The 26,616-nt window shown below is 54.2% G+C and overlaps 1 protein-coding gene across 11 annotated transcripts in view; it reads right to left on the bottom strand.

The window, feature by feature from the left end:
• The window catches only part of SHANK3 (SH3 and multiple ankyrin repeat domains 3), a 390,020-nt gene that overhangs the window by 3,895 nt on the left and 359,509 nt on the right, over positions 1 to 26,616 (bottom strand). For 4 of the 11 annotated variants that reach the window (XM_080596421.1, XM_080596425.1, XM_080596424.1 and 1 more), the window contains one exon: positions 3,061 to 3,694. The exons of 2 other annotated variants lie outside the window; for them this stretch is intronic. In XM_080596421.1, coding sequence (XP_080452547.1) covers positions 3,151 to 3,694 — 544 coding nt within the window. In that variant the 3' untranslated portion in view covers positions 3,061 to 3,150. Of the gene's footprint in view, positions 1 to 3,060; positions 3,695 to 19,408; positions 19,444 to 23,195; positions 23,249 to 23,815; positions 24,653 to 26,616 lie in introns of those variants that run through there. 5 more of the 11 variants (XM_080596430.1, XM_080596431.1, XM_080596427.1 and 2 more) reach the window with 5 other exon arrangements.

Genomic DNA, 26,616 nt, shown 5'->3' with positions numbered 1-26,616 from the left:
GTGTGTACAGGCAGCATTGAGGGTCCAGGCACTGCAGAGCATGTGGGAGGCGACGAGGGGGGGGGCAGGCAGGGGACACATGGAGCCGGTGGGTCTGCAGGCAGCGAGCTACGTGCCAGGGGTGCAGCAGTGGCGGTGGCAGCGGTTGTCGGCACAGCCTTATTGTGCCAGCAAGTGCCACCCCGCCAGCGGCATGGGACATCCCTAGTACAGAACTGTCCCCATCTGTGCATGAGCATGCCAGCAAGCGTTTGTGACCAGAAGGTGACAATTAATGCCAGGACAGGCTAAGGAGCTGGAAATGTGGGCAATGGAGAGAGCGAGTGGGCTGTGGGCAGCGCAGCATGGGGAGCAGGGCATAATTCAGTGCGTCTGAAAGTGCTGCTGGCCTTGCGAGAGGCCATCGTGGAGGGCAAACGGGTGCCTGGGCGGGGGATGGAGGAGGGCGGGTGGCGAATGGGAGCAGCGGGGTAAATGCAGGGCATGGAGGGGTGCACGGAGGCAGAGGCGTGATGGGGCAGGCTGCAGCGATGGGCACAGGGACAGGCACGGCAGCAGGGGCAGGACATGGTCACACACCATACAGCGGTAGCGTTGGCACACACAGGAGGGGCGGGGAGGAGACTAATGAATACGATGGCAAACCTGGTCAACAAAGAGGTGGCTTCAGGCAGACACAATGGTTGCTATTACAATTAGGATGCCTCTTGGCTCACCAGGTTATCGGATGGGAGGCCTGGAGTACCCTGGGGTATCTACAGCAGGATTTTTGCTTGCAGAATAAGAAGGTACAGGTTGAAACCCCCTCTTGCCTTCCCCATGCGACTGTCCCAGCTGCAAGCACTGGGATGTTGCCTGGGGAGGGAAGAAGTGCTTGTGAATACACAGAATTCAGCGGTTTCTGGAGAGCTCTGTATAGAGCCGTTTTGGGCACGTGCCCAGCAAGAGAGCTCAGGGAAAAGGAGACAGCACCACAGCCTGCCAGGACCTGTCCCGAAGAGGGCCTCAGCCTGGTGCTCACACGCAGGAGGGGCTGCAGCCCCAACCCTTGGCCTGTGCCTTTCCACTGGCTGAAGGTTGTGAAGGTTCGGAGATGTGTGAGGGTCAGAAGGAACCTCCTTGTCCTTCCCTCTAGCACCAGAAGAGTTAATGCCTTCATGGGGGACTCAGCTTTTGGGGAACACCAGTCACCAAGCCATCCCCTCCCGAGCTGGCTGGGGCGAGCCCCTGGCCACCCCTGAGCCTGGGTGCGCGATGCTGTTGAGGGTGCAGTGCGGAGGGGAGCGCACGGGGCAGGGGGACAGGGACCGGGCTGGGGGACGGGGACGCTGCCTCCTCCGGCTCTGGGGCCGCCCCTGGGCACCGCAGCCTCCTCAGCCACTGGGTGTAATGCCAGTGCTGCCCCTCGCTTGCCTCCGGCTGGGGTTCCCAGCACAGCGCTCGCGCCGGGGCACGGCACAGCCTGCGCAGCCCTCGGCCGGCTGCGGTGCGCTGCGGGCACGGGGTCCGAGGGCGGGCGATCGCCCCAGCGCTGGAGGCGGGAGGAGGACCTGAAGCCATGGGGGCCCTGCGCCTGCCGGAGGCGCGGGGTTGCTGCAGGGTAGTGGAAGCTCTCCATGCATCTCTGCCTGCGGGGATGGAAGACTTGGTGTGTCCCAAAAACCAAGTTTTGTTTTGTGTTTCTAAATCTTTAAAATCCAGAGTGTCTGAAAGGAGCTGTTGGTTTTTTTTTTTTTTTTTTTTAAAAAGACTTTAACATTCATTCAGTCAGTCACTAAAAACTCCCATGAGTCATGGGCGTCCCAGGGGAGGGGTGCAGGCACCACCTCATCAGCATCTCAACAAGTCTAGAGATATATAGATTTAGTAAAATTATAACAAAATCAGGTGGCTATAGCTATAGATATAGATATATAGATATTTGTTCTCTCTTTTCAAATATATAGCTGATTAAAAAGATGCAAAATAAGGATGACTAAGACGGAGTGGGAATCCTGTAGTTCAGTATCGTCTCTTGTAGATCATCAGCTGCTCTCTATATAAATGCACGGAGATTATATATTATCCATCAATGTGTCCCCCTTGGAAACAAGACCCCCAAACCAAGAGGAAATAAAACACCTCCCCCCACCCCCCACCCCTTTGAACGTTGGCAAAGCGTTTTCTGCTGGATTCCCCACCAGCCTCCCTCTGACTCCCCCCAAACATGCTTCTATCCATGCGGTTTCGGTCCCTCTCTCTCCAGGGCAAACCAAGCGCAACCAGGCAGGGGAGCAGAGCCCACAGGCCAGGCTCTCTCACGCTTGGCGCTCTTCTCACCTGCACGGCGAGGCTTGCTCCTGCCCGCGACAGGTCTGCCGGAGGAGCCGCGGCAGGGTCGGAGCAGGGCGCGGGCGGGAGCAGGGCGGCCGTCACCGCGGCTCTCCTGGCACGCAGCGAGGCTGCCCTGCCACGGGCCCTGCTCCCGCTGCCGCCCTTCCTCGCCCAGCCCCACGGGGCCTCCGTCCTGCTCCTGCCCCCGCAGCGCCCGGCCTGCCTCCCACAGCAGCCCGCGCTGCCGGGGCCCTGCCTTGCCGTGCTCCCCACACGCAGCCTCTCGGGGCAGCGCGTCTGGCCTGCCACCTCCCTGCCTGCCACACAAGGGACTTGCGAGCAGCGCTGGGCTCGCAGGAAAACCCACGCAGAGCCTGCTGCTCAGAAGCCCTTGCCCTGCACAGGTTCGGTTCCTCGACTGCACGGCGGCCCTGCACAGTCCCCCCCAACCAGGTGTCGCCGTGCCACAGGTCCTGCGCGGGGAGCCCGGGCGCGGCGGCACCTGGCGCCTCGGCCCCTCCTGCCACCAGCGACGCCCCAGGGAAGAGCACATCAAGCGATATACAGGCCAGACTCTCTGGGAGGAACAGAAAAGAGGATGTATTTCATGCAACATTCCTTTTCCCGAAGGCGTCGCGGGCCTGGTGGGGCTGAGCGGGGTCTGCGTGTGCGTGGCACGCAGGCTGTGTGTGAGCGGGTGGGAGCCCCTCGGCTCCGCGCCCTTCAGTGCAGTGCTCAGAGTAGAAAGAGAATCAAACTGGGTTTTATTAGTCTAGTAGAAACGCCCCCCCCTCCCCGTGTGGTGGCTCTGGAAGAGGCCAGCGCTGCCTAGGACGGTCAGCTGTCTACCAGCTGCTTGAGTGCCCGCTCAATGTTCATACGGTGCCCGACCCGTGTCACCCCCAACTCCACAAAGTCCTCCTTGGTGAGGGCGGGCAGGTGTGTGCCCTCTATTTCATGGTCCTCAAACTTGTCTCGGTGCTCCACCAAGTTGATGCTTTCCAGCCAGTCCCCGACGTCGTACTTGTTCCACAGGTGGAGGGGTTTCTGCATGAAGGGCCTTGGTGGGTGGAGGGTGTGCAGGGGCGGCCCTGGAGAGGGGGACGGGGACGGGGAGCGGCTCCGGGCGCTCACGCTCCTCACCACAAAACGCACCTCCTTGGGCTCGTGTGGGATGGAGAGGCTGGAAGATTTGAGGATGGTGGGAGGGGTCAGACCATAGGGCCGCACGGTGCTGAGGGGCTCTGTCCGATCCAGAGCCGGCTTCACGGGGCTGGGGGTACGTCGGGTTACAGGGTAGCGACTGCCAGGTCGAACTGTGTAGGTGGTCCCGGAGCTCCGCTGGGAAATGGTGCTGAGTTCTCCTAAACTACTGAAAAGTCTGCAGAAAGAACGGTACAGCGAGAGAGAGAGGAGAGAGAGCAGAGGGCGGGGTGAGGCCAGGTCCCCAGACACAGCGGCACACACACAACACGCGGGGCGGCCGCTGCAGGGCTGGGCCAGCCTCAGGCAGCAGGGGTGGCTCTGCAGTGCTCGGGGACACGGGCTCGGAGAACTTTGGCCAAGAGTTTCTGCAAGCCCTGCGAGGTCTATTCCAGAGGAGGCAGAAGAGGTTCAAGCAAGTATCTCCGGTTCCTGGCCAAACCTGCCCTAGCTGCCACGGCCCTGAAGCCCATGGAGACCTCCCGGGGAGCAACCTGGCCCTGCAGCCCCCTGCGGCCGTGCCGAGACGGCTGCAGCTGCAGCCCCTGCACCGCTGCCTGCCTTGGCGCATCAGCAGGAGGCTGCGGCAGAGCCGTGCTGAGCCACGCCGGCCCCCTCCCACCAGGAACCATCTCCCCTCGCTCACACCTCTAGCTCCAGTTTGCAGTCAGGTCCCGGCACGGACCCAGAGCAAAACGTAACACCTCAAGCCATCTGCTGTGGGGGCAGAGCCCCTTCCTAGGACAAGGGGACCCCCCCCGCCACCACCCCAGGCAGCGCCGTGCGGGTGGGAGGGCCGTCGTGCCACCCCTAGCATGGCGACAGCGGGGCCTGGCTGCCAGCGGAGTGGTGGCAAGCTCCCTAGCTTGGGCCGTGCAACGGGCAAAGAGGTGTCTGAACAGCCTTATCTGGTGTTATGCCACGTGTCTGCCTCCCTGGGCATTTTACGCCTTGGTCTGCGTGTTTGTGTGCGTGCTGGGGGCACGGGCAGGCTGGCGCTGCTGGGGCAGCAAGTCTCGCTTGTCGAGTAGGACGCACAGTATGCCTGGGCACTGGCCTGTCTGCTCCCCACTACCTCTCCATGCTGCAGGAACACTTTCCTTCTGCCATCACCTACTTGTCTTTACTACTTCGCCTGGCATAAACAAGTATTCTCGGTATGTGAAAAGAAACAGACAAAAAAAATGATGGGGAGAAAACCTGGAGGGCAAGGCCTTTGAGCGTAATGGCCTGAGCGAGTCCCTCAGCTTGGGAAGCCTGGGGACAAGCACCTACCACCGGTGGCTGTTGGGGCCAGGACCGGCCAGGGGACCCTGAGGCTCTGCGTGGTCTCTCTGGTCTGGCAGTGGGGGCAAACGCAGCACCCTGAACCCTCCCCAGGCCTTTGGCTGCAGCTCCATCCTATCTCCAATCACCTTGACTACTGCTCTTTGACTGGGCTGCGCTTTGCTAACGTACACCCAACAGAACGCGTTGGCCTTGGTGGGCGAGCTAGCCCACCACTGCCGCCAGGTCGGAGATGAGCACAGATGGTTTCTGGAGAGCAGCCGGGTGCTGCGGCCTGAACGCCTGCAGCAGCTCCTCAGCCTCAGGGCTCCGAGGCCTGGGCAGTGGCCCATGAACCGTGGCTGATCGGGGCCTGGGTGGTCCCGCAGCAGAAATGCTGCAGACCTGAGGTGGTGAGAATGCTCCTGAATGGAAGCAAGGGTCTGCTGCTCTGGGTCTGCGCACCCCTGGGCAGGGAGGCGCAGCACTACTGGGGCTGGACTGGCGATCTCTGCTGAACAGCGCTGCCCACTGCTGTGAGTCAGGCAATGTCAACGTGCTTGTCCTCTGAGCGGGGCTGCGGCTCCCCGTGCCTGCAGGCTGCAGGTACGCCACCGCCACGCCGGTGACCAGAGCCCCTCAGCCCAGCCCCGCAGAGCAGGACGCTGCCCGGGCTCCTGCTGCCCCGTGAAGTCAGAGCCTGAAGCTTGGCACTTGAAAGCATCAGAGCGCTCCTCCCTGGGCCGGCAGCAAGCGGGACCTCCCAGTCCTGGTGCCGCTCTCGGGCTGCAACGAGACAGCACGGTGTGCACGCCTGGCGTCCCCAGGGCCGCTGCCGCCTGGCACCGCCACCTGCAGCCTGACGCACTGCAGTTCCCTGCTCCCCTCTGAGCTCTGCCTTCCCCTCGGGGTCACTCCTGGGACAGACGGACACTGGAGAGCCTTTGATAGCTACAGCAATCCATGGACTACACTAAGCACGCTGCCATTAATGCAGACACCACACAAGACATGGTCTGGGAAGTTAATACATGTCAATGATTTCTTAGAGAGATGGCTCCGAGAAGATGAGCTTAACATGAATATGAAGGTCTGTCCAGAGTCTGTGGGCTTAGCCACATTGCCTTTTATTCTTATTTTCTTCCTACCTTGGCACAGAAAGCAAGAGTGATAAAGAAGCGTGACGATGAATCACATTTAGGAAGCTCCATCAGTATAAAAGAGGAACAACCGAATGACCTTGAGGACTGCAGTACAAAAAACAGAACAAAAAGTGACAGTACAAAATTCAGTGTCCTACTGGCAAGGATCTCTGCTTTCAGATGGAGCTCGTCTATGGGAATTGATGAAGGAAGAGAAAGTTCTGGGTCTACCGGTACACCCTAAGCTTGCCGGGAGGCACCAGTGTGGCAAGAATACTGCAAGATCTGAAGTGTGCATTAATGTCGCCACACAAGACACCGATACAATCTGTTGTGAAATTCTGAGCACAATTCTGGTCCCGTATGTTCAAGAAAGGTAAATTTGAACAGGAATGGCTGCAGACAATGGCAGCTGGTGTGCCAAGAGCTTGTTCAACCTGGCAAAGGGAGGACAGAGAGGGAAATTGCTGTCAGAGGCTGTGAAAGGAGAAGAGATGCTTAGCCTGGAGGGTGCCAAGGACGCCAGACCTCAAACACACGCTGGCTGGTTAGCAGACAGCACCTAGCTGTCAGACTGATAGCGCTGGTCGGGGAAGCTGGTGGCCCACCAGGCCTCAGGTCAGTCTGCAGAGTGAGGACGTGGTTAGGGCCCATGGCGAGCAATGAGCTGAGACAAAGCCCTGGGCCTCGCTTTTCAGGCACGCAATTAGCTGCACAGGGTTATTGCCTGAAGATTCACCTTCCACGCGGTTTGCAAAACAACCCCGAATCTGTGTCCAAACATGAATTAACCTTGGTATAGGAAGAATGACAACTGCTGCACTGAGGGTTTGAGGGCAGCAACACGCTGCGCGCTCCTGTCTCCAGACATCGTCTGCACTACATCTTCCTGGGCAGCTGTTCAGTTTCTGCTTGTACAGTCGGTAATGAGATCTTCCACACAGGGCTCTGTACGGTCTGTTGTGAGAGAACTTCTATGCCATGGTGTAACCAGGACATTCAGGATGTGAGAGCAGACTGTGGAGACCAGCCCCACAAATGCTGCAACTTGCCTTGAGTGTTTTTGAGTTCAGGCTGCAAATAAAGAGGGTTTGTGAGAGCGGGGCATACCCTTCCAGAGGATTTAGAAAACCCCACAAATGGCACAGTGGGCCATTACTGTCCAGTTGTGTTCTGGTGTTACTGCCACCCCTCTTTCAAGAGCTGGGGGTAAGACTGCCATGCAGGTATCTCCCAGACAGCAGCAAACACAGCAATGCTTCTATTAGTTTTCCCCTGCCTGTGACAAGGGATTACCAACCATGTGGTGAGATGCTGCGGTGCTGGGGGCAGCGAGGCCCTGCTGGCGTTGCAGGCGGTCCTTCCGCAGCAGGCAGTGCCCCCAGGGAGATGCAGAGAGGCAGCGGGACCAAGCCTCCAGCAGTCCTGGGCATGTGCCCCCCAGGAGTGGTGGGCACCTGATGCCTGTCCAGCAGCATGGGCCTTGCTACCAGGCGTGCAGGTCCCAGATGAGACCGTAGCAGGCCTCTGTGGCTCAGTTTCTTCTCTCAGGGTCTGGAGAGCTTGGGGAAAGGGCTTGCTGGAGCCCCATGCAAGAAATCAGCTGTGTGCCCAGGCTTCCAGGGCCAGCATGTTCCTGCGGCAGTGACACAGGGGAGCCGAAGCCGACCTTTCTGGGCATGGCCGGTCAGCAGATGTAATTTGCAGGTCTGTTCTCTGCGGAGCACTGGCTTGCTCAGCACAATGGACTGCTGGCAACACACTGTTGGCTCTCAACACTTCCAGGAGGACTGTTCTGCCAGCCACGCATTATGTCCAGAGGTCTCTGATGCCCTGTCCAGCTCTGGAAGATGACTTCATTACAGGCCATCAGGACAATTGTTTGCTCACAGGCACTTTATTCTGTGCTGAATCCAGGTAAGTTTTTCTGGATGTGATCCTTCACAAGTGGTATCTCAGCACAATATCCTTTCTGACAACTCGCACATTATGCATAACAACCTATCTGCTTAGAGGGCTTTTTCTGGGTCATTGCTCTTTGTTACAGGTTCATATTGGCATATTAGTGTTTTGCCAGAGGACTACACATTGATACAGACGTACCAACCAGCTGGAACAAGCTGAGACCAAGTGCTGCTATGGTTTAGGATGATGCTATCAAAGCCTTTATGTTTGTCAGGTTTCATGAATACTAAGGTGTTGCCCGCTTCTTTGGGCAACATCATGGAAATGTAACTGGGAAGCTTGACAAGAAAAACAAAATACTTTCTTCGCTTTCCACTTACAGTGATGCTCCAACTGGGCCTCGGAAGATGAGCAGCACAGAAATGGTGGGGTTGCTGGCTGTCTCAGCACTGATAGCTGTTACAGGGCTGCCTTCAAGCTTTCCTTTTCTGAACAAGTCCAGGTTCTGGCAGCTCCTACCCCTTGTCGTGCAGAGTTCAGTGATGGCAGTCTGTTGGCAACAGCAGTAGCAGTAGATTGGTTGCCTGGATTGCTTCTTCAGAGCAGGCAGAAAAAGCAGCCTTTGAGATGCAGAATGCAAGGCCTGATTTGCACACCACAGCTTATGTATGGAACTGACTGAAATCAGTAAGAGGGGGAGAACAGGTCTCATGGGAAGCAATCTCAAGGCAAAGAAACGCCAGCTTGCTGAAAAAGGAAGTTATAACCAAACAAAGAGGGATTATGCATTTGCAGGACAGCTAATTAAGCCTTCTGGGAATACTTTTACTGAAGGTATTAAACCACAGATTTCTTGAATAAGTCACTAATGGATGAGCATTCTTTCTTTGAACTCTGTATCTCGGTCCCAATTTCTTCAAGAGTAACAAAGGCTAGGGCAGATTCAGCAACAGAGGTAACGCACCGCCAATCACTCTGAAGAGAAGCCACTGCTTTTGCTCAGCAAGTCTTTGTTTTTACTGCTCTTGGCTTCCAGGTGTTTTCCTACTGGTGTTCAAAGGCATCGCCACTGCTTTTCATTAGGACTGCATGAAGGATTCACTGCATGTGATGAACAACCTTCACTACCAGATCACCGAGACACAAGACTGCTCTCGTGATTCTCCATCAGTGCTCGGTGCACCCAAAGGCTCTGACGTGGAGCTTGGTGCGATTTGGGATCGTGGCCAGGCTGTGCTTTAAGGTCAGGATTGGAGACTAATCCTCTCTCTCTTTGCTTAAATGCAGCTGGAAACTTTGGTTCTTGCTGCCTAGGAAGGTACATACACAGATCATATCGCACCTCTACAGCTCTCGTCTCAAAAGGATTTGGTTTTCTAGAATTTTCTCAAGAGAACTGTCCCTGAAAAGGGATGGCAAAAGGGAAGAGTACGGAACTGAAAGAAAACCTCTCTGGATAGCCTCTAAACCAAAATCAGAAGCACTTGCGCTACTTGTCACCACGAAAATAACACAGCTGCCAAGCAGGACAAAGACTGGTGTGAGCTGGTTGCTCCCACACGCTGCTTTCCATGTGACCAAGGTGTACCAGGGGAAGGAGGACTTCCCATCCCCGCCTGCAGTTCAGATCTTGCTGACGGTCAGTTCGGACACGCTTTATTTGGTGGTGCTGGTGGAGGCGTTTGGGCAAAAAGCTGTAAAGAGATACAGTTCTTCACAAACCCTTGAGAAAGTCCCACTAGCAGAGCACCAGGCAAAACCTCGTCATGTCAGAACTAGGAAAGCAGCTCTGTGCCCGAAGCTGTACGCTCTATCTAGACAGAGAACCCACAGGAAAAAAGGCAGCGTCGCAGCCATCCTGCTTCCACACAGTGCACTGCACCAGGGCAGACAGAGCTGCATTAATGGAAGATTTATGAACTCTTCTCAGGGACCATTTGCTAACCCACTGCTCATAACTACTGAATTTCAGCAAGAAATTTGTTACTGGCTTTCAGCAAAAGAATCCAAAGAGAGGATAAGCTTATCCCCCTAAGAGAAACCCTGCAGGGGAAGGGGTGCCCAACAGCGCGTGAGGCTTATCTGAAGAACTACTGAGAAGAAGGATTTTCTCTGAAGGCAATCTAATTTCCTGCTGTCATTTTTTCTTAGGACTCTACTCGTGCAGCCACCGCTTTCATTAAGGAGGATAAATCTGGCACTCCTGAATTATTCTCTTTCACAGTAAAAAAAGCAAAAGGATACTGAGAGGGAACACCTACAGAAGCGACACAAACAAGTGGGGTTAATTGTACACAGTGTATCGTCCTTCCTGAAGGCAATGCACTAACTCTGCCAGCATCTGGAGGGCCTGATGATGCTGAAGAAGAACTGGACGAGTCTCTCTTACACAAGAATGAGCAAAAAAAGAATAGAATTGCTACAGCTTGTAACTCTAATGGCTGCTATGCTTCTGCACGGAGCCTCCTGAGCACAAATAAATGCAGAATTGTGGGCAGCACGTATGCATGAAGTCCTGGAGAACAGGGCAGCTTGGTCCTGTGAAGCACAGTTTGCGAAGATGGGCTACCACGGGCAGAGCTCTCGTATTCTTGGCATGTCAGACTTAAAATGCGCAGGAGACAGATCAGCAGTGCTGATCATGTGCAACCGGTCTCACATTTCCAGAAAGGGTCAGACTTGTATATGCTGTGTCCTTATCGATGGCCACGGGAGCTAAGCCCTGGCGCAGGTGAGGTGCAGCCGCTTCGCTGGAGAGCCAGCACAGCACAGCTTTCACAGGGCTCACAGACTCTGCAGGGCACAGAGACTGCATTGGGCGTGACAGATGAAGTTGATGCCTTCTGCAAGCAGCTGATGCACTGCACAAGAACAGTATAATCAGCTCGTGCAAATGACGTGGCTACACACAGTACTTCATGCATGGAACAGCCCTGCTGCAGCAGCACTGCTGCAGGTCACACGAGCGTGCCAGAAATCTCAGGCCAACTTCCCAGATCATCAGATTCATTCCAGACGTTGTTTCCAGTGGGAAGGCACGCATTTCTGGGAGAACTCAGAAGTAGGTCACCTCTCTTCTGAGAACGATGACTCCTTCGGACCAGACTGCAGGTCTGTTCCTTCCCGGGAAGTGGCTGGTAAGAGAGCCGCGCGAGCTACCGGTTAATGTGGCTTAGGGCAAAGCAGGCAGCGGGCAGAACGGCCTTCCAGACACCCCACCGTGCGGGGGGAAAGGGGAACCGTGCGGCAGCTCCGGCAGAGGATGGTGACGGGGTACCTGCAGGGGCTGCACCTCCCCTCAGCCTTCGGTGAGGAGGACGAGCAGCCTCCAGAAAGCAATCCTTCTTTTCCCACTGCCTATCGAGTTGCTGTGGCAACCAACATGCCTAGCCTACGGAGCAAGGATTCGGCAATGGCAGCCCGCTCGGTGCCTGTCTCGGCTGCAGCCATTGTCCGGCTGCTCAGCAGAGCAGCGCTGTAACTCCTCGGGAACTCCTGCCTTCAGGAAGGAGGGCGCAGGGGGCGCCAGGCTGGCCAGCCTCACACCGGTCCCTGGGCAGGAGACAGAGAAAATCACCCCGGAAACCATTTCCAGCCATACCGAGGATGAGAAGGTGACTGGGACGCTGTGAAGGGGAAGTCATGCCTGATCAGCCTGGCAGCCTTCCGCAGCCAAATGATGAACTTGGTGGAAGAGGAGAGACTAATGGATGTCTTTGATCTTGACTTCAGCAAGGCCAAAAACCCATCTCCAATAACAGCCTCACTGGCAAAGCAGTGAAGCATGCACTGGCCAAGTGGAAGGCAAGGCTGACTGGGAACTGGACGAGCTGCCAGGTGATGTGAAGGACTGTGGTCAGCAGTCCAGTCCAGCTGGAGGCCGGGTAATGATGGTTACTCCGGCTGCTGGTACTGAGGCCAAAACCGCTTATGTCTTCATCATTAATTACCTGGACGAGGGGGCATAGGATACCCTCAGCAAGTTTGCAGATGGGTTTATAAAACAAGGAGGGGTGTCTGATAAACCAAACGGGTATGCTGCCCCTCAGGGTCCCTGACTGACTGAATAGCGGGCCAAGAGCAATCTTCCCAACAAAGGGAAATGCAAAGTCCTACACCTGGGAAGGGGGGAACAGCCCCATCCTCCAGGGCATGCCAGTGGCCAACCAGGTGGAAAGCAGCTTTGTGGAGGACTTGTGGGTCCTTCTGGACACCAAGTTGAACACGAGCCAGCAATGTGCCCCTGTGTAAGAAAGATGGTATCTTGGACTTGCACTGCCAGCAGGTCGAGGGAGGTGATCCTGTCCCTCTTCTCGGCACTGGTGAGGGCACACCTGGAGCGCTGTGTCCAGTGCTGGGCTCCCAAGTACAAGAGAGACATGGGCATACTGGAGAGATCCCAGCAGAAGACCAGGAAGATGGTTTAAGGGACTGGAGCGTATGACACAGAAGCACAGACTGGGAGAGCTGGGACTGTTCAGCCTGCAGAAGGTCCAGGGGGAATCTCATCACCGTCTAACTACCTGATGGAAGGGAGGAGAAAAGATAGAGCCAGGCTCTTCTCAGTGGTGCCCAGTGAGAGGACAAGCAGCAATGGGCACAGTTAAATATAGGAAATTCCATCTGAAGACAAGAAATCACTTTTTTACTGTGAGGGTGGTCAAACACTGGCAGGCACAGGTTACCCGGAGGGTGTGTGGAGCCTCCATCCCTGGAGGCAGTAAAAACCTGAAAATGTCCTGGGTGTGCTGCTCGAGGTGGCCCTGCCTGAGCAGGGGTGGGACGATCTCCAGAGGTCCCTTCCAACCTCAACCATTCCGTGATTCTGCGAATGCAGATGGTGGGAGACCAGCACACCCCTGCGGGCAGCCAGCAGCAGATGTCCCGATGAGAAAGTGATGATCACATCAGCTCACTGCTACAGATGATTATTTCTTTTTGCCACAGCTGCCCAGTGGAAGAACCCTCCACGAGGTTTTACAAGAAGCCTCTGTGAGGATTTATGTAGAGAGTACTTGAGCTTCCGACAGATCTTCCAGACACTGTCCTCAGCTTTCACTGGTGCACACGCAGCAAGCAAACAGCAGTGTAGTCCTGCACCACCATCAATACCTCGCTGTCCCTACCAGCCCGCACCATTTCAGTATCAGCTTTCACTTCTCGCTGCCTGTGGTACAGAGAACACTGGTGGCATCAGGAACATTGCGAACACCAGGTGGCCAAAATTCATGGCTGGGGACTGAGCTCTTTGACCTGCGGAATTTAGCTTTTGCACTCAGCTGCCCATTTCTTTACATTTATTAACATTGAACTTCCTTTGCTATCACACAATTCACTCACCTAGCTTGGCTAGTTTCCCTCTAGTTCTTCACTGTCCTCTCTAAGTTCAGTGTCTCCCACACTTCCATGTTTTCTGTAAATCACGAATTCTCATTAATTACTGTGGTTTTCATATAATTAGTAACTCTGTTACTAATGTTAAATGGGACCCTACTAGAAAATACTGAATCTCTGCAATTAACCTTTTTCCACAATGACAAGCTACTCCAACTCTTCATTTCTATTTTTCTCCTCTGTAAAACGCATCAAGACCAAAGTCTTACTTCTTACTCTGAAATAATTCCTCAGTTTTAATAATCCATCTCCTGTGCTTCCGATGCCCAGCTCCTGAACCACAGCCTGGAGCAGGGGCTGCTGGCTTTGCTCCTGAGACATGGGCAGCTGGCAGGAGAACACACACGTGCCTGCCCAAGAGAGTGGCCTTCCTTAGGGGCTGTGAATGTGGAACAAACACAGCTCCCTTGAGCCAAGCGTCCAGAGTCGAGGCACGCTGCATTTAGCTCAAGTCCCATCACGGCATCTCACCATTGACAAGACGACACAAACAATCCACTTGCAGCTTTCTGTCTGGAGAGGGAAATGCAGAGGAGCCCAAGGGGTCTCACTGCACTGCTGGAGGTCCTCAGCAGTGTGCAGGCTGTGTATGAAGACTTCAGTTTCCAAACGAGTGCAGAACTCCCAGCACTGGAGAAGTGGAAGACACGCAAGGCAATGAAATGGCCTACAGAGGACAAACCTTCCTGAACCAAGGCATGTGCAACACTGACACCTCTCTGCACGGGGGACTATTTGGAGCCAGTGTGCCCTCCATCCATGTCACACCACTGTACAATGAAAACCTTTTCTTCTTGCATGGAAAGGAGGGGAGAGATTTGAGTTTCTAAATCTAAGACATCAAGTTCTGGATTTCCTCAGTCTGCTCAGGACTGGACTTTCTTCTACTTATTTCCAGAGCTGAAAAGAAGTCCTAGAACTAGCACAGATTCAGCATCTCCCTTGACTCTGGGGACAAAAGAGATGGAAAAACTGATTTCTATAGCTTAAGCAGCAAGTAGTGAACGTGTAGCAACTAACCAAGTGAATCAGGCCAGCTCTATGCTGCCATTCAGGTGTTCAGCAAGACAAGCTCACTTGAACAATGAAGTTGCTTATAAACCCTAATGCCAGATCATGAAGGACTGCCAAAGCTCACAGATCGCATGACTACAGGGCAGCAGTGCACGTGGCCAGAAGCTCGGTGCTCCACAAGCATGGGAGCGACCAGTGGAAGAAAGCAGTACGACGACGTATACCACTACTTTTGCAAATTGTTTTTTCTCTCAGAGAAGCATATAGTGAAAGCCACTTGAGCCATGACTTCTTGCATGCCACGGCAGTAACCCCTACACTACTGCTGGGCTGAGCTGCCAGGGTGGCACAGCGTGGGCTGCACCAGGCAGACTTTCTGGGAGCAGCCTGTGAGCACTGCAGTCAGCGGCCAGGAGAACAGCCATCACAGCAGACCTGGGCAGTGTGAATCAAGCTCTGCATGGCCAGCTGCTGGCCTGGTGCACTGAAGAGGAAAAGCAGGGAGCGACTTGCCCGCAGTCAGGGAACACCGTCAGGTACAGAAAGCACCAAGTACGAAACACGCAGTGGGGACAGGAAAACGAACAAATCCATGGAAGTTAAAGGCAAGCAGACACGAATGGAAAATAAGGCGCACGTGTCAGGTTTGTAGGTGATGCAGACCTGACTGAAGCAGCAGGGGAAGCCCTGGATGCCTTCAAAGCACAGCACTCAGACCTGGGTGCACTTCTGGGAAATTCCTGCTAGCATTGAGACAAAGAGCAGGGGCCTGAGGCTCTCCACCCAAGGAGCACGTAAGACTGGCCTGGTGGAAGCTGTGCTAGAGGTAACAAATGATTTTCTGGATTCTTGTATATCACTTTAATAGAGTATGAAAATCTTCTCCAGAAAGATACTGTGTCACTGTGTTAAGCCAGTACCTCACCATGTGAGGACAAAACAAAAACTGAGCAATGGGATGGTGTCACTGATGACGCAGCTGAGCCTGCTACTCCTCATTTACCATGTCATAACGATCTTTTGCTCTTCATCACACTATACATGGTCCTTCATGTGGGAATAGGACACCCCTGCAGATGTGCTTCTGATGGAAAAAGAGCTAAGAACTTACGATGTTTCCTTGAGCTGATGAAGGGAACGGCGTGGACAAGACAGGACACCTGCTTGGCACCTGGGTAACAGAAGGATGAAGTTGCTGCTCTGAGGCTTTGATGAAGTGCAAGGTGCAGCTGAAGACTGAGCCCTGAACTGGCAAAATGTCAAAGGATGAGACTCACCTATGAGTCAAGATGAACCGTCCACTGCCCCCGATCTCTCCACAAATGCACTGCCTTCCTTATGGAGAGAGAGGTCCCTTACCAGCCTCGGTCATGGTCAGATGAAAGCAAATTTCACTTTTGCTGGGTTTATTGATTTATTTATTTTTGCTCTCCCAAACTGTTTATAAAACATTATCCCAATGAAACAGAGCCATGAAAACCCTTGAGGCGTATGCCCTTTTGTGGCTTCTCAGTGTAAACGTCTCCTTCCTGTTTCAAACCCACTTTTTCTCTCTCCATGCATTTCCCTCTTTTCTCTGATCAAACTCCTGCAGCCAGGACAGTAACCATTCTGGGTGGTCCCTGTTAGAACATTTTCACCTGACCCCAAAACACTAATTGTCCTTCCTTCACCTGCTCTTCCCAGCTCACTACAGTGTCCTACAAACTTCATCAGGAGCTGTCTCCTGAGCCAGAACTGCCTGTCCTCCCTCTGCTGAGCTCCTGGCTCCCAGTCACAGGAGTCTGACCTTGGCCAGTGTCTGTGCTCAGCAGGCTCTGCGCAGATCACGGGATGGCGCAGGCCACTGGCTGCTGGCAGACTTGGGGCATTGCACAGAGATCTCTTGCACAGAGATCATCTAACATGACCCTCGTAGCACCTAACGCCTCAGAAGTGAGTTCCTAGTGGAAAAAGTGACTGGAAAAGAAGGACCCAGGGCTCTTCATACTTATTGCTCCTGCTGGTCTCAGATCAGAGGAGGAAGGGCACTTCTGTGTTGTTTTTCTCTTCCTAATTCCCAGAGCTGAGCTCTGAGAGCCAAGACAGAGCCTTCCCCTCTCCGGCAGCACCAGCTGCAGGCACCTGCAGGCCAAACCAAGCCCTGCAGGCACTGCCACCTTCCACGCTCACCCTGTCTGCTGGCAGCCAGCGCTGCCCCAGGCACTGCAGTCCCAGCCTGTTTCAGTGCGCTCAAGTGCTGGCACGGAATGGTGAGGCTCGTTCTCAGCTGGCTGGGCCCAGAGGCTGCAGCGGAGCTGTTTTGTTGCTTTCATGCAGACCCAGCTCTTCTTGTGCACCTCACTGACAGCTACAACCTGCCCTGGGCTCGGGCTCCTCTTCTGCCCGGTGCCACCGATCGCCAGCGTCAGCGCTGGGCACGTCTCCGGGCCTGACCTCAGCCACCTGCACAGAAAGGCAGGGCCAGAGCTTTCTGCTCAGGTGAGGAGCTGTGTCACACGGGAAAGCTACTAGTTTGCAGAAAATGACTGACCCCGATGGGACTGACGAGTGGGAAAGTTGGCCCAGGAGTGTTTGAAATTTGATGACACAGAAGGTTAACTTACAGGGTTGCAGGACATCGTTACGTACACAGAGCTAACGACATGCCTCCAGCCAGCAGCAAGCACTTCTGCGCCTGAACTGATCATGCCTTAGAAGTGGTGTAGAAATGAGTCTCCTCAGTGCAGCCTAAAAATATCCTGGTTTTACACCACCTCTTTTCCAGGAAATTAAATGCAAAAACTTGTGCTAGGAAAATATTAAAGGTGCTCAGCTAAGCAGGCACCTGTGAAAAACAGGGTGGATTACCCATCCAGTTTTATCACCGGTCACTTTGGACAAAGACACCAGCTGACCTTTTTTGCACCATAATTGGGAATAACACCACTCCCTAAAGTCCCTGTGCAGTCGGTGCCCGCTGCCCACCCCCCCTGCTCGTGCTAACACAGCCCTGTTTGGCCATGGCCTCCCCCCGCTGCCTGCTGCTGTGCCGCAGCCCCTCTGCAGCGCCCGTTCCCTGTCCTGGCTGCACTCGGCGCTCAGCGGGATGCTGGGCTCGGCCGAAGTGGTGTCCGAAGCTGTCATGCCAATGGGGTTGTGCAGCAGAGCAGGAACATGAACTGACGGGGACACTCAGCCAGCTGGGGCTGGACGGGAGCAGTGCTGGCTGAGCCCAAACGGACGGGCGCAGGCTGGGAGCATTGTCTGAAATGCCTGCTCAGCTGAACGAGGACGGAATTGGCTCCCGTTCGTTTCAAACAATGATAATCGTGTTAATGCTGTCTGACGAGCCGGTGCTGTGCTGGGACCGTTGGGCAGCGTCCCCACAGGGTGGGGGGCAGAAGACAGGTCTGGGCAGCCTCTAAATTGGCCCCGTCCTGCTGCACGCAGCACAGAGCTGAGGGACGAGCCCAAGTGCCCGCAGCAGTGACGGGGGGGCAGGCTCCCCCTGGGTGCAGCACCCCCAACACTCAGACGCTCTGTGACACCAGCAACAGGACGGAATGCATGAAGACATGGGCATATGCAATGACATGAGCAGGACCCTCCCACCGCTGACCAGAGGCAAACAAAGCAAGATTTATGTGCCAAACCGGGGCGCAACTTTCTGCCCAGCTCTAGCCAGAACAGTGCCCCATCTCCAGCTGTACCTACGGGCTCCACCACCTCTCCCCACCAGGACTGCCCTGGGCCAGATGGCGCCTGAGTTTCCCACACCTCTGCTTAAAGCGGCTGTGTGTCACAGCCCGGGAGTGGAGCAGACCTGGTCCCTGCGGATGGCATCCACGCGGCTGTCTGGAAAGCGGTACAGGAGAAACCAACAGCCCAGCGGTGGTGTATGGCATCTGGCAAGAGGAGTGTCCTAGTGTGCTGCCATTCTGCTCTCCCAGGGACTGGCCCTGTCCAGCTGGACACCGGAAAGGGGATGCAGACTCGGAAATTCAGCAATTGGCAGAAAATGACAAGTAAAATAAAACATGAGACTGTCCAGAGCTCTGGGGATGCTCTGGGTTTGCCTTCACACGTGGAAGCAACACAGGTGTAGGTAGCTAGTTTCATACACACTACGGGTAAAAAAAACAGGACAGACAGACAAACACGGAAGAAGCACAACCAAGACCACACAGCTGGCCATGCACACTGGGGAAATTCACTTGGTGGGCAGCCTGGATCGGGAGCACGTGCCACAGCTCGAGCCCTGCAGAGCCCCTGCAGGCCCGCAGGCCATCTTCCTGGGGAGGAGGGAGGCAAAAGGGGCCTGCTGCCAGGTGAATGCACACAGCTGGCCAGCCAGGGGCTTGCAAGGACTGCCAGCAGCACCGGTGGCAGCTGAGACCTGCTGGGGACATGGGCCAAGTGCTGTGCCAGCGAGGACTTCTCCAGCAGCCATTAACCACCTTGGGAGAAGGGAGGCAGTTTTCTGTCGTGTGATTTCCCCGCAGCAGTCCCAGGTAAACCTTGATCTGTGGTTTAAGTCTGTGCCAGCAGCGGTTTCCCTGGGGCACTGCATGTCACCGGCTGTGGGCCACCGGGCTGGAGCTGCCAGAAGGCAGCACTGTCCCCTTCCAGGCCCACCCTTCACTGCCCGTCAGCTGGGCTCAAGCCTGGGGTCTCTGCACGATTTTGGACATAGAAAGAGCGTAAAAGGCTGCTTGCTTTGTCTCATCAGGCTACTGCTCCAGGAGGTGACCGGCAGTGAGGGTGAGGCCTAGGGCACCTCTGAGCACGGGGCAGCTGCCAGGGGGCTCGGCAAGGAGCCTGCTCCCTGGGGGCGGCTGGCTCAGCCCTTTGCCGGCGTCTGTCCCGAGGCCTCGGGGGCTGCGCCGCAGGGGCCCGGCCTGGCCCTGGCTGGCTGGGGCACGTGGTCTCATCCAGCCACGGGACGGGCGCCATCAAAGCCCGAGGGAATTTCCTCAGTTGTCGCCCAGGAGGCAGCAGCACACAACGCCACGACACGGGGACACGGACATGCTACGGGGCACACGAGGACGGGCGGGCGGACACTCACGAGGCAGAGCGGGCGCCGCTCCCTGCCCTCGGCCGCCCGGGCACGGGAGCGGGGAGCGGGACGGGCGGGCGGCGCGGGGCACGACATGAGTTTGCTATGAGATGAGAACATGCTCACTTACACAACTCGCCCACCCTCCTGAGGCCAGAGGCGGTTCTAGACAGAGCAGCGCAGACATGCAGATGTGAGAGCAGGAAGAGAGCAATGAGAGAGAATGTTAGCTCCGGTCCGGGCGCAGCAACAACACGGAGTGAACAGAGGTTGGCACACGGCCGCGGCCTGGCCGGGCCGCGCGGGCCCAGGGGCGGTGGCTGGGGCGTGGGGCAGCGGGGCAGCGGGCCCCCGGCCGCTGGGCTCAGTGTGACCGAAACCCAGCAGCTCCGGGGGGTCGCTCCTGGGTGGGGGGCCCAGGGAACTGCCAACGGGGCTTCTGGGGCCAGGTACGTTCAGGTGGGTTCCGCACTTGCTGAGGGTACTTTCGTGTGTTTACTATGGGAAATGGGACAGTCATAATTGCGTGAGTTCAACAGCCAAAGCCTGAACAATTCAACAGTACTATTTGTAACCGCTGAGAAAAGAAGAAGGGAGGAAGGGAAAGAGAAAAGGGATGGGATGGGGCAGAAATTTGGGGAAGAGCAGAAGGGGGAGGAGAAGGAGGGGAAGGAAAGAACATATGCATGAGAAAAAAATGGTCCACAGCAAGAACAAGAAAGAGTGGCAAATACAGTTCAACATCTTTTCTGACTTTACCAAATGTCTGTGTTAAGTGTTTTGTTTTTATGACTGTGAGAACAACAGCTACAACTGGAGGTCAATGGAGTATTATTAGGGCCTTGCAAGTGAGTTGATGTTTCCCAAAGGGGATAATCACAGTTTCTCTGGTACACAAGTTTGTGTTAATGCTTTGCTAGGAGTCTGTGCTATGCCAAAGCACTGGCCCTGAGCTGGCAGGAAAGGCTCTGGAGGAGAAAAAAAACCAGCATTTGATATCCAGTAAGGAGGTGGGACACATTGCAGGGGCAAGGACGGCCTTGCAGCCTCTGCCTCGGTATTGAACTTCCTAGACTGCCTTCTTGTGCACTGTGAAACCCCTCGGCCTTGGCTCATCTGGACGGCATTGCCCACCTCCTCCTAGCAGAGATTCGCTGCCTCCACGCGCTGCAGTGCCAGGCCCTTCTCGTTTCCTGAAAGTCCCCGCCATGTTTCAGTTTGGCATGGGGAATACAAACATAAAAAAATAATCTCTGTTTCATTCATTTTTTTTCCTCTTTTTTTTTTTTTATTTTCCTTTTTTTCTGCAGGTTGTACTCCTAATGCAAAGAAATTCATAGGAATTTCTCATGCCTGCACCAGACTCCAATGGGGAAGAAGGAAGCAAGACAGTTATAGTCTTCCAGATGGGATTTGCTCGGCCAAACAAGGGACTGCAGGTGGAAAGTACTGGCTGGTAGCTGGTGCAGGTCACCAGCATCAAGTGAAGCCTGTGCTGTCTGGGACAGAGATCTAGCTCACTCCTGCACAACCCGAAGCGAATGCACACAGGCAGCGCCCAGGCAGGACGGCGTGCTGAGGAGGAAGCATGGTTATCCCCTGGGAATGCCAGGCACCGCCAGCGAAGGCGTCCCGGCCGTGTCACGGTGATGGACTCGCTACACTCAAGGAGTGACCTAGAAGAGCAAGAGGACTTCTAAATGCACTTTGAGCACTCTCCTTCTCATGCTTTTCCATACAAGAGGATCTCAGCCTCCAGCAACATTTTCTTGGGCAGTTTTGCAGCTGGTGATGTACTTGGACTCTGAGTTGTTCAGACTTGGGCTCCTGCCTGCCTGTGCTGCTTTGTGGAACAGGGAGAATCGGCAGCAAAACCTGTGTTGGTGAACATTTACAACAGTGAGTTTCTGGAAGGGTCAGAGCTTTATGGACAGAAGAGCTGCATGCGCCTTAGCTAATGTTAATCTCTTGTTGCAGTAAACCTGTTTTGTCCTCTTCTGATCTCTTTTTTTTTAGGAAAATGAAATTTAGGGCCAGTAGCTGTAGGACACCTTGTCTCCTCCTGTGTTGTCTCTGGGAATCTCCAAGCCAATCTCTTCCTAAACTTTCACTTGGGAGTTTAAGTCAACACGGAAGATTTCCTGCAAAACTGCTCTAAGTTAGCATGCAGGCCTCTTTACATATAGTTGCTTTGCCTCTTCTGTGTTGACAAAATAATTGTAATTTGAGTGTCTCTTCATTTTTCTCCATAAAAAGGAAAAGCCCCTTTTCTATGACTTGCACATCTAGTCTGCTAAGGCCCCTGAAAGGAACATCCCTTACAGCTCTTCTCCCTGCACCTGGGAGACATGTAACTGCATCGTGGGACCTTCCCAGGGCTGTTATCAGCCATGAGTGACTCTTTCATTCTTCTCTTTGAGCCATCTCAGCACTGACACAGTATTGGTGGGACCCAGAGCTCTGCTGATGGAGGTCTACCCAACACCTGCTCTGCTCTCCCTAAATCTCACTCTGGACAAGCATGAGTCAGAGTCTCACTTTGCTCTTCTACTCACTCGGAGGAGTGATGAGTGCATGAGCTGTGATTAGTACATGTTAGTGACCAGATGAGGTGAAGCCAGCTGTGCTTGCTGTGATATGGACACATGCTGAGACTTGCTACCCACAAAGCCCCTGTCTCCTTGTAGGCAATGCACATCAACGTCAAAAACAGACCCTACCCGTGCACCAGTGGCAGGAAGCATCGAACTGGTTCCAGGCCGGTGTCACTCAAGATCAAGGGGAGAGTTCCTATGGGGCAGGTGTTCTCTGAATTTAGCTCTTCACAGTAGTTCATAGAAACTCTTGCCATATTTTCCAAATGCCCGGCCTCCCTCAGCTTATCTCTAAACAGTGTGCTTCCCCACCCCCTTGCTGTCTGCAGTCCCATGGCTAAGTGGAAAAGCCCAGAGGGGTGGACTGGGCGCAGGAGTGCCACATCCTCATCCTGGCCTCCTGCAGTGAAAGCTGGCACAACGCCGTGTCGTCAAGGAGCCAACAGCATCTTTGTGCACACTGGTCTGAGCCATCACCAGGAAGCAAGGAGAGCTGCCCCCAGCTGCCTGAGTGCACCCGCAGCAGAGCTGCTGGTCCCGCTGCTGCACGCCTCCATGTGCAGCACCTTCCTCCCACCGTCAGAGGATGGGGAGTCCGTGGAGCAAAGGATGCATTTTTATAGTTAGCTGCAGAGATGTATTAAGCATCTGTAAGCAAGCTGCTGCAGGAAAACAGACCTGAGTCCCACCATGGCTCCACCACGGCACTGCACTTTTGCCCTTCTCATCAGTGGCTTCAGGTTTCACCTGGCACATTGGGAAAAGGTGGGGTGCTTGGGGGCATGCTGCTGGGGCCTCAGGGTCTCCAGGGACAGCAGGCTTTGGGAGCATCAACAGTCAGGCTGCTCTAGACAGGACAGCCCGAGGTGCACCCTGTTTTACTTCGTCAGAGGACACAGCTGCCAGCCTGTTGGAGCGATGCAGCCTTCCAGCACCTGAGGCCGGGGTCTGATGCTTGCACTCTGCACGAGACTGTATTTCTCATCAGAAAGGCCACCTCCTGCAAAACCTAAATGCAGCACAAATAACTTCCCATATGCCACAAACTCCCTCTGGGGAAGGGGCTGAGAAGCACAGATCTCAGCTGGCCTCATGAGTGACAATCTCTAGCTTTTCAGCAGCTCTCCATGGACGATTCCCTTGACCATTGGAAAAAGCTCAGATCTCATTTGTGCATCAGTTTAGACAGCATGAAGAGACAAAAAGCCTACAAGGAAACAGGGGGTTGTATCTGCAGCGGCTGAAAGCTTGCACCAGAAATGTTACACCATTTAACTGAAACAGAATTAATTGATGAGTTTATATAGAAAGAGGTAGCTTTACCCTAGGAGCTAAATGCCTAAAGGGCTTATTTTTCTTCTCTCTCTCTTTCAGATCTGTAGAAATACAAAGCAGTTGTGGGTTTCCAGAACAGCACCTGAAAAACTCAGTTTTGCATCTAAAATTGTGCTTCACATGATACATTTGGCATGTTCGGCTGTTGCTTAAATACAAACAAACAATCAAACAAAAACCCTTTGCAAAACACCCTCTAACCCAGATTCTTGGCTGAATTAGCTGGAGCCCAAAACTGGAACTGTGTTGACACTTCACATGCTTCTGGCTTGAGTCAACGTGAGCTCACATTTAGCTTTATGGTCTGGCTGATCAGCATCCTAGCAAACCTGTTAGCAGAGGTGGGAGGTTTAGATCTGAGTGTGACTACGCACGATGAGAAATGACACAACCCTGATGAGGCTGGATGGCCACGGCCAGTCACACAACAAAGGGACATTAAACAGGAATGCCATCTTCAACACATGTTCGAATGCTGCACATTGAACGCGTGAGTCACCCTGAGGAGCATGATTTCAGCATCTGGTACTAGGATGCAGTTCTTCAGCTGGCATTTTCATCGCTAGCTATGACTCACTGGATCACTAATCAGAAACGTACACCTCTCATTAGTTAACGTCAGCTTTATTGTGATAATGGATGTCACACAATGAATCCATTTCAGCTCTGAGCTGCAGGTTCCTTCAACTGCTCCTGCTCAGTGGAAGAACTGCACGACATCTGCTGCTGTGTTAGTTCTGTCCCAGGGGGCTCGGCAGTTCAAGTCATAGACATGCCATGGCATCTGGTCACTCTCCTGCAGCTCAGCTTAGAAAAGGCTATTGCGTCTTGGGACACCGGCTCTTCAAGGATCACATTCATGCTAAACAAGGAGATGTCTGCTGCTGGCTTCGTGTCAGCCTTCGTAGACATGCTTTGTTAAAGTAAGTGGCAGAGGAACTCCCAGGTGAGCAAAGTTTGTGTTCCCAGCTCATGGGTCATCTCATAGTCCCACGAGACAGTGTGAATGAAAGTTGTCCCTGCGCTCTGCTGTCACTGCCACCGCCAAACTACGGTGTCCTGGTGAGCACTGTGCAGAAGGCTGAATCTGAGCAAATGGGCATGCTACTGCTTCAGTAGCAAACTAAAAGCACAGTGCACGGGTGCAACAAAGCTTCCCTCAACATGCTTAGCCCTGGCCATTCACACAGGGCCTGACGACTGGGGATGATGGAATATACGTTTTCTCTATTGATTGCCTCAACTCTGACCTTAGGTTCTCATTCTCAGTATTTCTTGACCTCTTTTTCAGTCCCTCTTGTCAAATGTCCTCCTGGGGAAGACTGTCTTGGAAGGAGATACAGTCAGAGTTAGTCGTGGAGAAAGCAGTTTCTGTCTTCTGTTCCTGGAGGCCCCCAGCCAGGACCCTCACAGACCTCTGCAAGAGAACTGCACCAGTGCCTGTGCTACAGACAGCGCGTGCAACAAGAGGTTACCTGCTCTCAGATGTAAATACTGTAAATTCAGAATTTAATGTGCTAGAAATGAATCGCATTCGTGACACCTGCAACTGCAAGCAAGCTGCTCCACCTGCTCGCAGCAGCTCTTCAAGCCCCTGCAGTGACACTGATAGTGACAGCAGCTCACGAATGGTTTCTGCAAGGGGCCCCTCATCGTCCCACTAAGCCCTGTGGAACTCCGGGACACGTTCTGGCTCTAGATAAGAGCCGCAGTTCAGCTCACGACAGTTTCTGGAGCAGTGTGAAACGTGAGAACGACTGAAAAAGCTGCAGCACAAATCAGGCCACGGCCCGTCAGTCCTCCAAATGCCCTGCAGAGGGGCTGGAAAACGGGCTCGGGCTGCAGCAGCACCTGGGCTTTCAGGATGCCTGGACAAAGGGGTGCCCCATCCCGCAGCCCCTGCAGGGATGCTCAAGGGCCACCACTGCTGACAGCAGCACTGGGCCAGCATGGTCCCACCTCACTCCCTCCATAGCAGTACTGCTGTATTTAGGGGTGTCTATTGTGGGAGATTTAGATAATACTGTCGTTCTCAGGACAAGCCCAGGGACTGGAAAATGTGTCCTGAAATGGGTAATTTAAGCTTATCTAACTGTTCTTTCCATTATTTTCTGAATTTACAGTAATTTCATACAAGAGAGGAATTTTCACAATGAAGAGAGTGACTGACATCATTAAATATTCTATTTACAGCTGACTACCTGGGAAATATTTTAAGAATTTGACACCAACCAAGAGCATAAAAATTTCAGAGATGAAAGGCCATGACTTTCAGAGAAAGAGATGAGAAATATTTAACTCTGCAGGACTGCCAAAAAATGCCAAACACTTGGTGGCAGGGTGGGTACAGGACAGGAGGCAGGGATGCATATCCCCGCAGGGCAGGGCAGCAGGTGCCGGCGAGGAGGAGGACGGGGTCTCCACACAGAGGGTGCATTGCAGCAAGACCACGTCACGGGGCAGGAGCTGCGGCAGGGGTCTGCTGCCCCCGGCAGAGATGGGGACCAGGGAGGCACGCTGCCTGCTGGGACACGGGTGGGAGACCTGCAGCCGTGAAGGACGGGAGGCGTTCGAGAGAGGCAGAGGATGGAGAAGGGGCACCCCCTGGGAACTGGGGGGGTTACTTGTGCCGGGTGGCTGCACGGGGAACAGAGGCTCACCAGTACCTGGTGATCTGGACAGACAGGGGAGGCCAGGAACGGAAAGGGGACAGGTAGAGGGGTTGCTGAGTTCTGACCATGAGGGAGTTGCAGGTGCTTTTCACTGACACCTCTGGGAGGCCAGATGAGGTTGAGGACACACAACCTAGCAGCCCCTCTACCACCATCAGGTGAGGGAGGACTAGCTGCGCCCCAGGACGGGTCCCAGCAAAAGGACAATGTCCTGTATGGGTGAGCTGTTTGAGATGCCATCCCGATCACCATTAAAAGATGAGAATCCAAGTTCACTAGCTTCACTGAAGATGTGCATGGTCAGCAATTTTTAAGAATATGAGGCATGGCATGCCTTATTTCAGAGGGTCCCCAAATGCAATTGAACTAAGGCCATTCAGCTCAGGACCTCATGTTGACCAACTGAGCAGTGCTTGGAGGAGGGACCATGCGTCAGACATCAGTCTGTAGGGAATGGCCGTAATGTGCATTTGAGTCCGAACCCATCAAGGAGATATAATAGCATAGCAGGGCAAGATCCAGAGATCTTATGCCACTCTGTGATCGTAACTACAAGTTGGCACCTACCCAGAGGTGGATCATCAGTGCAGCCAGGCTGGCACTGCCAACACAGGCACCAGCAGGGAGATACGAGCCGGGTGGAGGATGCAGATACACGAGCGCTCCTGTGGGGCTACGTCAGGTTAGGACATTTTACCCCCGTGCTACAGTTTGAAATGTCATCAGCTGTGTTAGCA

Source organism: Anser brachyrhynchus (genome assembly GCF_964034855.1).
Source record: "Anser brachyrhynchus genome assembly, chromosome: 1".
NCBI lineage: Eukaryota > Metazoa > Chordata > Aves > Anseriformes > Anatidae > Anser > Anser brachyrhynchus.
Note: the sequence above shows the minus strand (reverse complement) of the source record. Positions and strands in the feature narration are given on the sequence as shown.